This window comes from Oenanthe melanoleuca, chromosome 2, assembly GCF_029582105.1.
Source record: "Oenanthe melanoleuca isolate GR-GAL-2019-014 chromosome 2, OMel1.0, whole genome shotgun sequence".
Classification (NCBI taxonomy): Eukaryota; Metazoa; Chordata; class Aves; order Passeriformes; family Muscicapidae; genus Oenanthe; species Oenanthe melanoleuca.
Window position 1 is genome coordinate 102,248,001 of NC_079335.1, and position 12,622 is coordinate 102,260,622.

The following is a 12,622-nucleotide window of genomic DNA, read 5'->3' on the forward strand; positions in this document are numbered from 1 at the left end:
TTAGTCTCACTTAGAGACATTCTGTGCCTGAAAAATTAATAAATAATTAAATGCCTTTTGGTATTAGCCTCTGTGCCTGCCTCCGATGACTGTAAAGAAAATTTTCTGCTCACTCATTGACTTTTTGATGTCAGGGATTTACAAATGCTTCTTTCTTAGAAAGGTTCCTTAAACAAGGAGGGCAAAACTCTCTTATTTATTGCCCTCTCTCTCTTACCAGGTGGGAACTAATTAAGTTGCAGTAAACCTGGCAACTGGCTGATACCTGTATGCATTAGAACTGATTTTAAATCATGTCCTTCTTGAGAGATGGATTTGATTGAATTCAGTTACTCTCTTCCAGAATACTTGGGTTTTATTTGGGTTTCCTCCCAATTCCATAATTTTCCTCAATTATAAATTAGAAAAATAGCATCCAGACTCTTCCCTCCTCCATAAATCTGCACTAGCAATATTAAAATTCTCAAATGAATTTTTAATTTGAAGATTTGATTGTGGCTTTAAGAACTGTGTATAGTGTTGGTCTTTCATGTTTTAGTTTTTCTGTCATTTAAGGGGAGGAATGGAAATGTGTTGGTGTCTCTATTTGCATTGGGATCTTTTTGTGGACTTTTTATCAATGCAGTTTGGGGAAAAATGAATGGTAAATGCTGACTCCTGTTATCTTTTTCTTCAGTCTCCTGACTGATTATTCTAGAAGATGTTAAGAATAGGACTGCACAGGGTCTGTACAGGTCAACCAGGATGCTGGCTAGTCTATCCTGTCTTCTCTTTGTTTGTTCCAGAAATAGCTCTTTCATAAGAGGGTGTTATTTCATATGTTCATGTTCAGCGAAAGCCTGCATACTTTAATTTGTGTGCATTATATATAATTCTTAGCTATTGGGTTTATTTTACAACAAAAATTATTTTAGATAAGCCTGTGCTGATTTCAGGTTACCTGATACAGTTACACTGTTCCTGCTGCAGGATAAGCAGCTTCCATGAGAGGCATAAGATAGAATTTGGGTATAACATCTATTTTAGTTTATCCCGTTCAAATCCACTCATGTGTCTTAACACAAGTTGTACTAAAATCAGATCTGTCTAAGCTTGGGGATGAACTTCCTCAGCCTTGGAAGTAAACAAGGCTTTCCTATAAAAAGGAACAGTTTATAATTAAACTTGGCTGTACAATCTCTTCCTCCAGGTTTGCTTTTACCTATGAGATCATTAAACATGGATTAAATTAGCAGATGTGAATCTACACATTAGCAAAAGAAATGGTGGGGGTGGGGGGAAGGAAAGCAGTGTTTTCAAAGCACAAATCTCATACAGTGAGCAAAATTTACAGGAGCTTGTCATATTACAATTTCCTGTTAATATAAATGCAGCCATGGGTAGAGCCATGGGCTACTTTACATTAATGTTCTCTCTAAAGTTTAGATTTACTCAGCAAGTTTATCTTTTAAGTCTCTTTCAAGTTTTCTCTTCTGCCAGTGTCATTTTAATTGTGGCTGTTTTTTTATCTTCTTCATAGAAGTCATTGTACTTCACTGCATGTTAAAAGATCACAAGTAAGGTTTTGGTTTTTTCAAAAGGAGCTTTCAAACCTAAATCTGGTTTCAGACCTAAATCTGAACACTTGTGGATTGTTAATTGATTTAGATCCATGTTTCTCAAACTGTGGGGGAAAATGAAATTCAAAAGGGATTGTGAAATGCTTAATTAGAGAAAAGGAAGTGACACATCACTTCTGCCATGTGTGTAGACTAAGAATAGATATAGTTTCTGCAAGTACTGTCACTAGTAATAGCAGTATACTGAGACAATCCTGGCATCATGAGTCTAAATGTATGTAATATTAGTGAGCAGCACCATTGTTCAAGCAGTGATCAAGAATGGAATACTGATACCTCACTCTCTCACCATACTGTAAAGTGTTGCTCTCTGTGCTTCATTCTGGCTCCAAATTCAGGCTTCCTCAAAATCAAGTGGTTTAGTTCTTAAGGGAATGAAGGAAGAGAGAGGCTTTTGCCGCCTTCCCACAAGCCTGCAAATTTCTATTAACTCTTACCCAAAAAGTGTAATGGTACTGCAGTAGGTGGAACTTGTGATGATTTTCGGTATGAATATTGCTGAGATTTCCAATGTTATTGCACATACTGAGTTTATAGTAAAGGGAAATGTCAGTGCTTTTAGCAGTGACAAGATCTCAATTTCTTGAAGATAGAAGACTATGAAGCAGCTCATGGGGAGAGGAAAGAAAAATAAATCTAACACTGATTTATAAAAACGTTCCCTGTTTAGACTTGCTAGCAGCAGCTCCTTTCTGTCAGATGGGAGAAGGAGCCAGTGCTCAAGGCTGACCACTGCAGCTGTATCTCAGTCATTCTGAAGGAGAATGTCAGTTGTTGCTGATGGAAGACTTGCCCAAAGATGGATGAACCAAAAGGTTTCCTTTTCAAAAAATAATTGAAAACCACTTTGTTGTCTTAAGCCAGTTTGTTAAAGGTTAAAATCCATGTTTAAGTGCCAAACATATGCTTTTGGAATTTTATTGCTCCTTGTTGTACCTGTCATATTTCAGCTTCACAAAATTGAATATGAAACTGTTCATAAAGCAGGTGCTAACTAGCACATAAACATAGTGAAAACATTATTAGTAGAGCTGGTAAAGAAATCCTATCCATTATTTTTCTGTGATTTTTTTCCATTTCCTTTGTTGGACGAATGAAAGGCCTCAATTTTTTACTTTTATTTATTTTGTAAAAGCTGTTCAGCAGCAGGAATAACCTTGGAAACAATAATGCAGATGTTGTAGTGCACTGGATATAATTCAATGTACTGACACAGTTGTATACACAGACTGCTCTGTTAACATAATGAACCAATTGTTAAATACAATGGAGTTCAAAAAATATGATTCCTTTTCTTACAGGACTGCAGCATTAGAGTAGTCATCATTGGCACCTCAGTTCTTTGATGTGGTGGCAGCCAGCCAGCATGGATAAAATGTGCAATATTATTGTCACGTTACATTTTATTAATCCGACTTGTTTGAAGCCACATTCACTCTGGTTGGCTGGAGTCTTTCAAAGCTGCAAACTTGTGTCCTGTGGTGTGTGTGGCAGGGACCTTATCACTGAAAAATACATAAAAACTCTGTCTTACTGATTCTGTTTAATATAGAGGCAGCAGCAAGGCCTAGCAGATGGGAGAGATTATAGATGTGCAGAAGGTTTGGGCATTGTAAAAGTAAGGGAGGGGAAGAATAAATAGAAATGTTTTGTGAATTGCAGTCTAATGGATGCTATTTATTCTTTCTACTTGGTGCTATCTTCTAGGTTAAGAGCTGTAAGTTCAGTGCCGTAGACAGGGTTTTGTTGGTTGGTTGACTGATTTTTTTTTTTTTTTAAATAGAAATTCAGGTAGAGCCAGCATACACTTAAAGTATGCAGAACTAATATTCCAGTGTTCCTTATCTCCAGCATAAAGGATGTTCATAAAATATTTCAAGAAAGAGATAAACCACGTTTTTTTTATTCTCCTCTTGATTTTTGTGAGTTTGTGGGGTTTTTTCTTTGCTTGGTTTGGGGTTTGGTTTGACTTTTTCATGTCTGATTTTACTGGCTCCCTAATTCTGCTGGAACCTCCCTGATGAAGCCTGAATTTTGCTGCCTGCAGCTGATGGCATTTTCAAGATGAAGGCTAAACATGACTTTAAGGTTGTTGCATCCATAAAAATTTTTAACTATCAGCAGGAGTCCCATCTCTTAAGTTAAGCTAATTCTGTTCTTATTTAAGGGAAATGTGTAACAACAAGATTCTTGAAATTAGGGACTGATGAATTAATTCACATTCTGGCCAGCTGGAATATCGAGGCACACTTTATGACTCAATTATATGCTCGTTATAGATATACTGATTGTAATACAAAAGAGAGTAATACCAAAAATCCCAGAGTATATTTTTTTTTGCCTTCAAGGAGAAACTTCTGGCCTTGTAGGTGGGGAATCTGGGGTTTCTTCATTCAGTCTTCAAAGTCATGCTCTCCTAATAGGTTGTGTGAAGAGCCACATCTTAAACCCTTACTTTATATTTAAAAGTGTGTTTTGGCTGTATTTTAAATATATGTGGCAAGAATGTGGCATGCAAACATGCTGAAATCCTCAACTGTGGGTCCCTAGGTGATTTTTTAACTTTTCAGTACTCTTTATTAGGAATTTTGAGTATTTCTACTTATAATTGAGAAAACAGGGAGTGTCATGGCTTGTAGATATGGAGTAAGAATTATCTGCAAAATTCTGTTTATGGCTTTCTTTTTTCATTAAGTTTTTTTGTTAACAACATAGACTTTTTGTTAACATTGTATTTTGCTGCTTTCTTGTTGTGCAGTCACTGTAACATCCTAAACATAGGATCTGTGGGTCAATGCTTAGATCGGGTAAAATGCAGACTTGGGGAGTAAGGATCCCTGGGGGGTGGGAAAGGAGTAACTGAGGAAGTTGCAGCTGAGAGTGAAAGGGGAGAGGACACAAATACCCAGGTTTCCCTAAGTCTTGTGCACTCTGGAGTTCCTATTGCTAAATTTATACCTAGGTCTTGCTACTGGCATGTTAAAATTACCACCTTAAGTGCTGATAAAAGCTCTCTCCCATCAGTGGCTGCACTTGTTGAGGGTTTTGCCTTTTGGCTCTGAGCCCTGGGTTGTGTTGCTGCACCAGCACAACTGTGTTGTGTCAGCCTGGTCTTGTTTGTGTTTTATGGTCCCCTTTACTGTAGCATTTCGGTATCCTGTTCTTCAGGCATTCAGTCTCTGTGCTGCTCCCCTGGGTTAGATAAATCCTCTCTTTCATCTTTTACAGAAGCCTGATAATAAGTTAGCAAGTCTAGTCTCACTGGTATTCCATTGTAGTCAATGGGGTGTGTTGATTCCCAGAGTGGTTCAGAGCAGGCTGAGAAGGCTGAAGTCCAAAGCACTCTATCATCTCTCCCTTTCAGAAGATCTTGTCTCATACCACAGGAAACCAGTGTTGGAGTAGTGAATCATGGATCCAGACATCCTGGCATCTGGTGTTTGCCACAAATCCACTGTGGACCCTGGTGCATGACAGTTACAGATAAAGCCTCCACTGATCGTGAAAAGAAGTGCTTTTCTGTTTTTTAAGAGCGATTAAAGTGACTTTACCACTGAAAGATTTATTTGGATCATGATAGCATTAATTATAAGATAGAATGTTGTATTTACTGATTTGAAGTTCTATTTTTTGACAGATGAACAGGTCAGCAACAGAACTTTTTTCCTTAATGCTGTTTCGCACTAACAGATGTGCTGCATATGCTATTTTTATTTTTTTTTATATGATAGGCTTAAAGACAGCAAAGCTAAGGGTTTTCCTGTTACTTCTGCAGTTAAAAGGTGTCAGACAGGGAGAGGGATATCCCAATCATTGTCCAACAAAAAAAAACCCCAACAAACAGAACTTAGCAAACCAACCTAGCTAAAAGGAAAAGCAATGGATATGTGTTAGTCATGTGGAAAGGAAAGATATTCAGATTTGGCTCAAAAGAAACCCTTCTAAAATTTCCTGGTATTGCTCAAAGTGTATCAGAACTGCACAGTAACACAGGGTCACAGGCTTCCACCTGGATTTAGGCTTCTCTTTACAGTTCACACTTGCACATTCACACACACACACACACACACACACACTTGCTGTTGATTTGGAAGTGCTTTAAACCAAATTGGAGCTTGATCAACATTGATATCTTGGATATTCTTTATTTGCTTTTGCTCATCCCATGATTCCTCTAGAAGAAAACAGTGATCTGGACTAACCCAGCTTACAGTCTTATGCACCTGTGCCTAGTTCTTCCTGTTGACTGGTTCCCTGTGAGTTCTTCATAGGGCTAGGCATGAAAGGATGAAACTGGTGAGGAAATTGGAGTGGGAAATCTCTGTATTCTGCAAGTTGCTTTGGAAGTGATACCAAATATTGCAAGGGCAGGTACTCAAGGAAGACCAAGTTAAGGGTCTGTGTGCATCCCAGCACACAAAAGCTGGAGACACGACTGAGATACATGCAGGTGACCTCAGAATTGGTGACCTGCATGGTGGATTTCATTAAGGCTACACCTGAATCTTTATCACCTCTGCTAACCAGTCAATGCAGATAGAGCTTTACCTGGTGTGTAAATTCACATTGTCTGTAGTACTGCCTATGCTCTTTGTCATTGTCAGGATTCTCCCCTTGTGTGCAGACCAATAATTCACGAGGCTATAATGCCCCAATGTTGCTTAACTTCAGCTATCAATTTAATACCTACCCTAGGAAAATACTTTTATTCTAACCAATGTGTTCGGTGTAGATACTGTGGTAAGTTAGCTGAACGTATTACCTCCTGTAGGGAGCACCAAGTTTACTTTGATCTCTGTTACTTTGTACATTAAAGCAACAGCCTGCTTTTTTTAGAGCTTTAAGTGAACATCTCAGCATGTGTAAAAGCTCATTTCCTTTTTACAAGTCTAGGAGAAGACATATATTAAAAAAAAAAAGCACTAGTACAAAATACTCATTTTTGTGAAGGAAAAACTTTAAAATATTTTTGGACTGATTGTAAAAAATTATTTAAAGTACATTGACTAATAAGGTAAATTTGACTTTTTGGAACTGTAAATGCAGCAAAGGTAAGTAAATTTCGATAAATATAACTTTATTAAGATTAAGGTAACAAATCAAACATTAAAATCCATGCTCTTTGACATTTGTCAGATTTTTAGAGCCAGAGGCAAAAAAAAGAGTGACTTTGAATGGCCTGCCAAGTGGATTTACTCTGCAGAGAATGGAAATAGACTTTTACCTAATTTTCCATGGTTAAAAAATGAAAAAAATGTAATAGCTCATTTTTCTTTGTTTTGTAGTAGTGCCGTGGTTCTATACATGCAGTAGACAGTCATGTCCTGACACTGGTACCCAAACATGTTTTTATGTCTCATAGACTGCAGCAGGATTCTGGGGGTGGCTGTAAGGCAGCTGGGAAGTGCAGCTGGAACTGGACACTGGACTGCCTGTCACTCCCAGAGCAAGGCAGAGCTCTGCTGGCAAGGGGGCCTGGCTGTGCAGGCAGGGTGGCAGGGCTGCTGCCAGCTCTGTGCACTGTCTGCCGGAGTCTTCCTGCAGCGCACTCTTACCAATCAGCCTGTGCCCGGGAAAGTGCACAAAGGGAGTCATGGCAGCCCTCACCTGCTTGCAGTGACACCCCTTTTGTGACCAACATGCTAGTGGCAGTTTATGTCCCAGCTACGGAAAGGGAAATAATTTTTTCTGGAGACTTATACGTGGGGTGAGTGCAGCCCAAGAGATTATTAGGAGCAGCAGCTTATTAGTATTGCTAGTATTATTAGTATTGCTGTGGTGGTATTTATTTTACATTCATCAATCCGTAAAGTGTTAGCAAATTGCTAATTGCAAACTCTGTGTCCTAGAAGAGTTCCACTTTTTTTTTCATCTTGTTGCTTCTTTCATCACGAGTTGTGCTTACTCAGTGCTGTAGCAGAAGTGCCACAGGAGGACCAAGCTGTACCATGACAGGCTGGCTGTATAAATAATATACATTATTGAGGATGCATTTGCTTTTTCTTTTAGCTGTTTTTACACGTTCTAATTGATTTGTTGCAGGGAGTTATGTTTGTTTTGTCCAAGTTTTTAGTTTTAGATTTTTTCATGTAATAATGCAAATGTGGTATAGAATAGGCAAAGGGGGTAGGAGGTGAGTAGGATTGATGAAGGATGTAAAAAGTTGATGGTGTAGAGAACTTAGAAGTACCAAAATAATGATTTGAAAAGTAATTTAATCCAGCCTTCAATATTTATGTTATTGCTAGTTTACGTTGTTAAATTGTCTTTTTGTTGTAGTTTCTAACAAGAAACTATTGGTCCTATGGGAAATAATGGGAAGAAAAAGCAGTTACTTTTTGTCTTCCATTATATTAAATCTGCTAGCTGGTTTCTGTTTACTTTGTAAAAGGAATTAATAACCAGATAAAATTTTGTCAAAATATGGAAGTATCAGAACAGGACCTACAGTAGCATCCTGAGGGTTGAGCATGCAGCATGCTGAGCCATGCACTCTGCTTTGCAGCAATTTGCCTACAGGCTGGCACATGTGAAAGGCGAACTGAAGTTAGCCAGTTCCAGACAAAGCTGTGCTCCTCCCTCTGTCCCTCCCTGCCAATATTTTGTTTTGTTTTGTTTTGTTTTGTTTTGTTTTGTTTTGTTTTGTTTTGTTTTGTTTTGTTTTGTTTTGTTTTGTTTTTCTTAAAAGATAGAGAAAAGAAAGCAGTTGGAAGGCAGCATTGCTCTCACAGGGTTGCAGAAGTGGAAAAAACCCTCAAAGAGGAGGACAGCAGGTAGCTGTACATAAGTGACACAGTAATCCAGATTGGAGAACTGATCAGTCCAAAAAACCTGGGGGCAAAATCCACTTTTTCTATCTGGTGTGATTTGCCTGATCGGCTTCACAGCCTGGCTGCAGCTGTGCAAACAACTGAGCCAGTGCAATAGAGAAGCTGCCATGGAGAAGGGACATGTTCCTGCTGCAGAATGGAGCAGTTTCCCACTTCTGCTTTTTCTCCCATATGCTGATGTTTGCTGCTCATTTAGGTACATGGCTAGGCAGATGAGGAAATTAGTCCTCGTAAAAACTATTTTTCCCCCACCCTTCTCCTGGGCCAGCTTTTAGTTTGATTAACTTCCTTGGTGTGGATCATCTTGGGTGGTCATGTGAAAATAGAAATGGCAATGAAAGAGGAAGGAAGTAAATCAAGGATGGAGACAATATGATAAGCAGAAACAGAATCCTTTCAGCATTCATGCTGAAATTCGTGTCTGATTAAAATGATCTAGTGTTATGTTTCGGCCTGTTTATAAACTGGCTTGGTTGACTGGACTATTGAAATAATAAATCCTTCCCTGATCCTGACCAGGCCAAGGAGTCCTGTCTCTGGCTTTCTGCCTATGCAGTGGTGAAGCACAGAAAACAAATTAAAGGGAAAAATAATTCTTCCTTCACATAACACACCCCGATACTGAGTTTATTTTCCCACTAATCATTTTCTACAAAAATTAAAGGTAAAAAGCTTATTTTGACAGCAATGCTGAATTGTGGGTGGGTTTATGGTGACTTTTGTGTATTTGTTTATTTTGTTTGCTTTTTAGTAATTCGGTGAACTGTCATTATTGGAAGTAGCTAGAGAGGGGGATCCTATGATGTTTAGGTGATTTGAGACGTTTTTGTGAAGCAGTAGATATGTGTGACATTGTGTGGTCACCCAGTACTGGGGGAAAAATGCTTCGTAGTCACTTGGTGAAATCTGGCATGTTTCTTTCTGCCATGCAATTTTATCTATGGTTTGGGACATAAAAGTGCATTTTCTCTTAGCCAGAAGTATTCTAAAAACATTTGTGTTATAAACACCCTGTGTTTATAACAATGTTCAAAGCATTGCAACATCAACAGGCTAGACTCTTTTCTTCTTCTCTATTTTGGGACCAAAGCAAAGAGAGCTGTTTTGAGTCAGTCCAAATGCTCCTGTTCTCACCAATGTAGAGAATAAAGCAGAACTGATACATCTGCGATTTTAACACCTTCCCAGAGAGGGACCTGCATGTATGCACTTAAGAGAGAAGATTACTGTCATCATATGACCATCTCTGAAAGGAACAAAAGAAGGTTTACAATTACTGAATATCTTCTGGTTTCAGATGTCATTCCTGGAAAATGCTCGTATTGATATCTAAATCTTCTTTTTCTGTTGGGCAATGAGATACGGTTTTGATTTCTCAGTTGAAAAACTGAGTTTATGTCATATGGGCTAAGACTGGCAAAAAGAATGGATAATGTCATAATGCATATATCTAGAACTGCTATCTTTATACCTTTATGAGACCGAAACAGTAGAAAATTTTGGGATCCTTTCACACTTACTGTTAAATAAAGAACAAAATGCTACTAGTTCTGTTCTTTGCATTTACTGGCTTTGCAATCATATTCTAAGAGCTCAGAGATATTCTAATTTGGTGATTTTGCTTTTTCTGTCTTTTTTTCATTTACCAGAAAAAGCCACTGTCCTCGATTATAAAAGAAGTTTGTGATGGGTAAGTTCTGTTGTGTAGTACATACTAGATACAGTGCTTTTTGAAGTATTAAACCAACTAGTAGATAATTTTTTTCCATAGAAAATCTGGATACTCTGTATGACCAGTTGTTAGTTTCTTAAATCTTTTTGTGTTAGCTTCAAATTTTGAATTTGCAGTGCATTTTGGATCAATTGCTGCAAGATGAGGCTCCTAACAAAGCAGCTCCATCGTGTGGGTGGCTCTGCTTCCTTCCTTTCTGGACAGAGATGCATTTTGCCAAGTCACTTTGGCTTGTGGTCCCTGCTGTTCATGGGTTAAGGGACTAAAGCACTGCCTCTGGCTCTGAATTTTGAGCACTGATTCCAGTGGGTGCTGTAAGCTGGTCCAGTTGATGTGACTGTTCATGTGAAACTGAAATGTAAATTGCAAATTGTGCAGTATAGACTAATAATTGGCTAAGACAAATATCTTGATTTAAGATTAATGGATTAATTTAAAAAGCTCTTTTAAGCAAGTGCTACCACACACGAAAAACTAACTATATTCATCGAATTGCTGCTGAGCTAATATTTTATGTCTAATGTAATATATCAACTTCTATATCCATTGTGCATTGTATAAGCTAGCATAAATTTCTGGTACTGTACTTGTTTGTTTTTTTTTTTAAATAAATTTTAATGACTTAGTGATCTTGCTTACTTTAAAAAAGATCACTAGAATATATTTATACTGAGGTTTTCCCTTTGTAAGCATGCTTTTAACTTAAACTTTGGAACTCATCATTGAAAACTATAGAAAACTATGAGAAGTATTAGAAATAAATGAGAATGACAGACGCTTATTTGGTCATACTAAATTTATGTAAAGGGTACTTTTTGAATAATTAAGATTTCATTTTGTGATTAATTTATTTTCATATTTCTAAGGTGGTCTCTTGCAAATCATGACCAATTTGCACTGCAGCATGCTGATAGTTCTAATTTCTACATCACTGAGAAGGTGGGTAAATCATTCAATGCAATTCTTACATAGCCTATACAAATAGTTGCCACAATAATTTAATTTAACATATATGAAAATATACTTTCCATAATGCAATGCCCCTGAGAGGGTAGGAAGTGGGAGACCTGATTTAATGACTTTTAAACTGATTTCTTCTGTTAGGAAAAGCATAAAAAAGTCTTAATGTACCAAGTTCTTCATGTCAGTTGAGTTTGAGACTTGAGCACTGAGCCCTTCAGTATTCTTGTGTTTTTAGTACACTGCTAACAAGTGGTGTACAGGAAACAAATATTTATAACATGAAGGGCTCTTTGAAGTCTGAGGAGACCTTCAGTGCATGTCACATTCTTTTTTGGCTGAGCAGGTAGAAATAAGTTTCAGTGACAGTGTAATATTTGCTACTTGCTCCTGCCTGCTGTCTTGTCCTTACCCAGTTCTATAAGTTCTGTTGGCTTACTTTTTCTTGTCCCCATATAGTGTGGCAACAGGTGATTCATCAAGTGATGCAATGATTTCAGCACAGAGTAATGAAAAGGCTACAGCTGTAATAAAAATGGAATGTCTAGTATAAATATATGGGATATGCTTATCTGAATGGGACAAGTACAATACTCATTCCTAGCATTACTGATAAAACTGCTGAAATTACAAGAGAAAGGTTATTTGGAAGTATGTATGTGTAGTACTGCAGAGGTACAATTTCTAAGCAATGGCAGAAGGCTACTGTTTAAAACCTGCTGCAATCCACAGACAAATTTCCTAATCTTGGTGGATTCTCAGCTAAAAAAACCTGAGTTTAACTGCATAGATATAGATGCCTCTTGCTCACCTTGTTATCAGTTTAGTTTGGCTTGCTCTTAAGTGGAAGCATGTCTTAGTTCTGTTTTAAGTTTTACAGTTCTTTGGGATTTGATAATACGACTGAGACATGAACTAAGTTTTCTCTTCCTGTAATTCATATCCACACCCAAGAAATAGAGGAAACTTAGGCAAAGTTAAGCATTTGGAAAGACTAAATTTAGCAAGCCAGCAAAACAGTTGCTCATAAGATAGTGCTGTTGTTTTTGGTTTTTTCTAGGCTCTTTTGTTTTATTTTTTGTTTATTCATTTTGCTTGTTTTTTAACAGACCAGTTTCAGTTTCTCATTTAACTGCTTGCCAGCCTGGACAGCCTCCTCAATATGTCCCCCCCCACCCTTTTTTTTTTTTTTTAATCTTCTGGTTTTATTGTGGGGTTTTTTTTTTTTTGTTGTTTTTTTCCTCTCCTTTCTTTTCAAGTTTCAATTGACAGACACTTCAAAGGCCACTACAAGGAAACCTGTTGAAGTAATTACTGACTTCTGTGTTTTGCCTCCACCAAATTAAATAGTGAGATTGTTCTGCTAATTGCCTTCAATGGTGACACAGTGTTTACCAATAAAGCAGACACAATTGAATTTGCCTGTTGGCATTTAAACTCTGTGCAGTGAGTATTTCCAAAAAGCATTGGATGAATACTTC

At 37.6% G+C, this 12,622-nt stretch overlaps 1 protein-coding gene across 10 annotated transcripts in view; it reads left to right on the plus strand.

Annotated features, from left to right (window-relative positions):
* ELMO1 (engulfment and cell motility 1) overlaps positions 1–12,622 on the plus strand; it is a 312,086-nt gene that overhangs the window by 53,450 nt on the left and 246,014 nt on the right. For 9 of the 10 annotated variants that reach the window (XM_056483191.1, XM_056483198.1, XM_056483192.1 and 6 more), the window contains 2 exons: positions 10,099–10,139; positions 11,048–11,120. In XM_056483191.1, coding sequence (XP_056339166.1) covers positions 10,099–10,139; positions 11,048–11,120 — 114 coding nt within the window. The remainder of the gene's footprint in view (positions 1–10,098; positions 10,140–11,047; positions 11,121–12,622) is intronic. The other variant, XM_056483199.1, reaches the window with a different exon arrangement.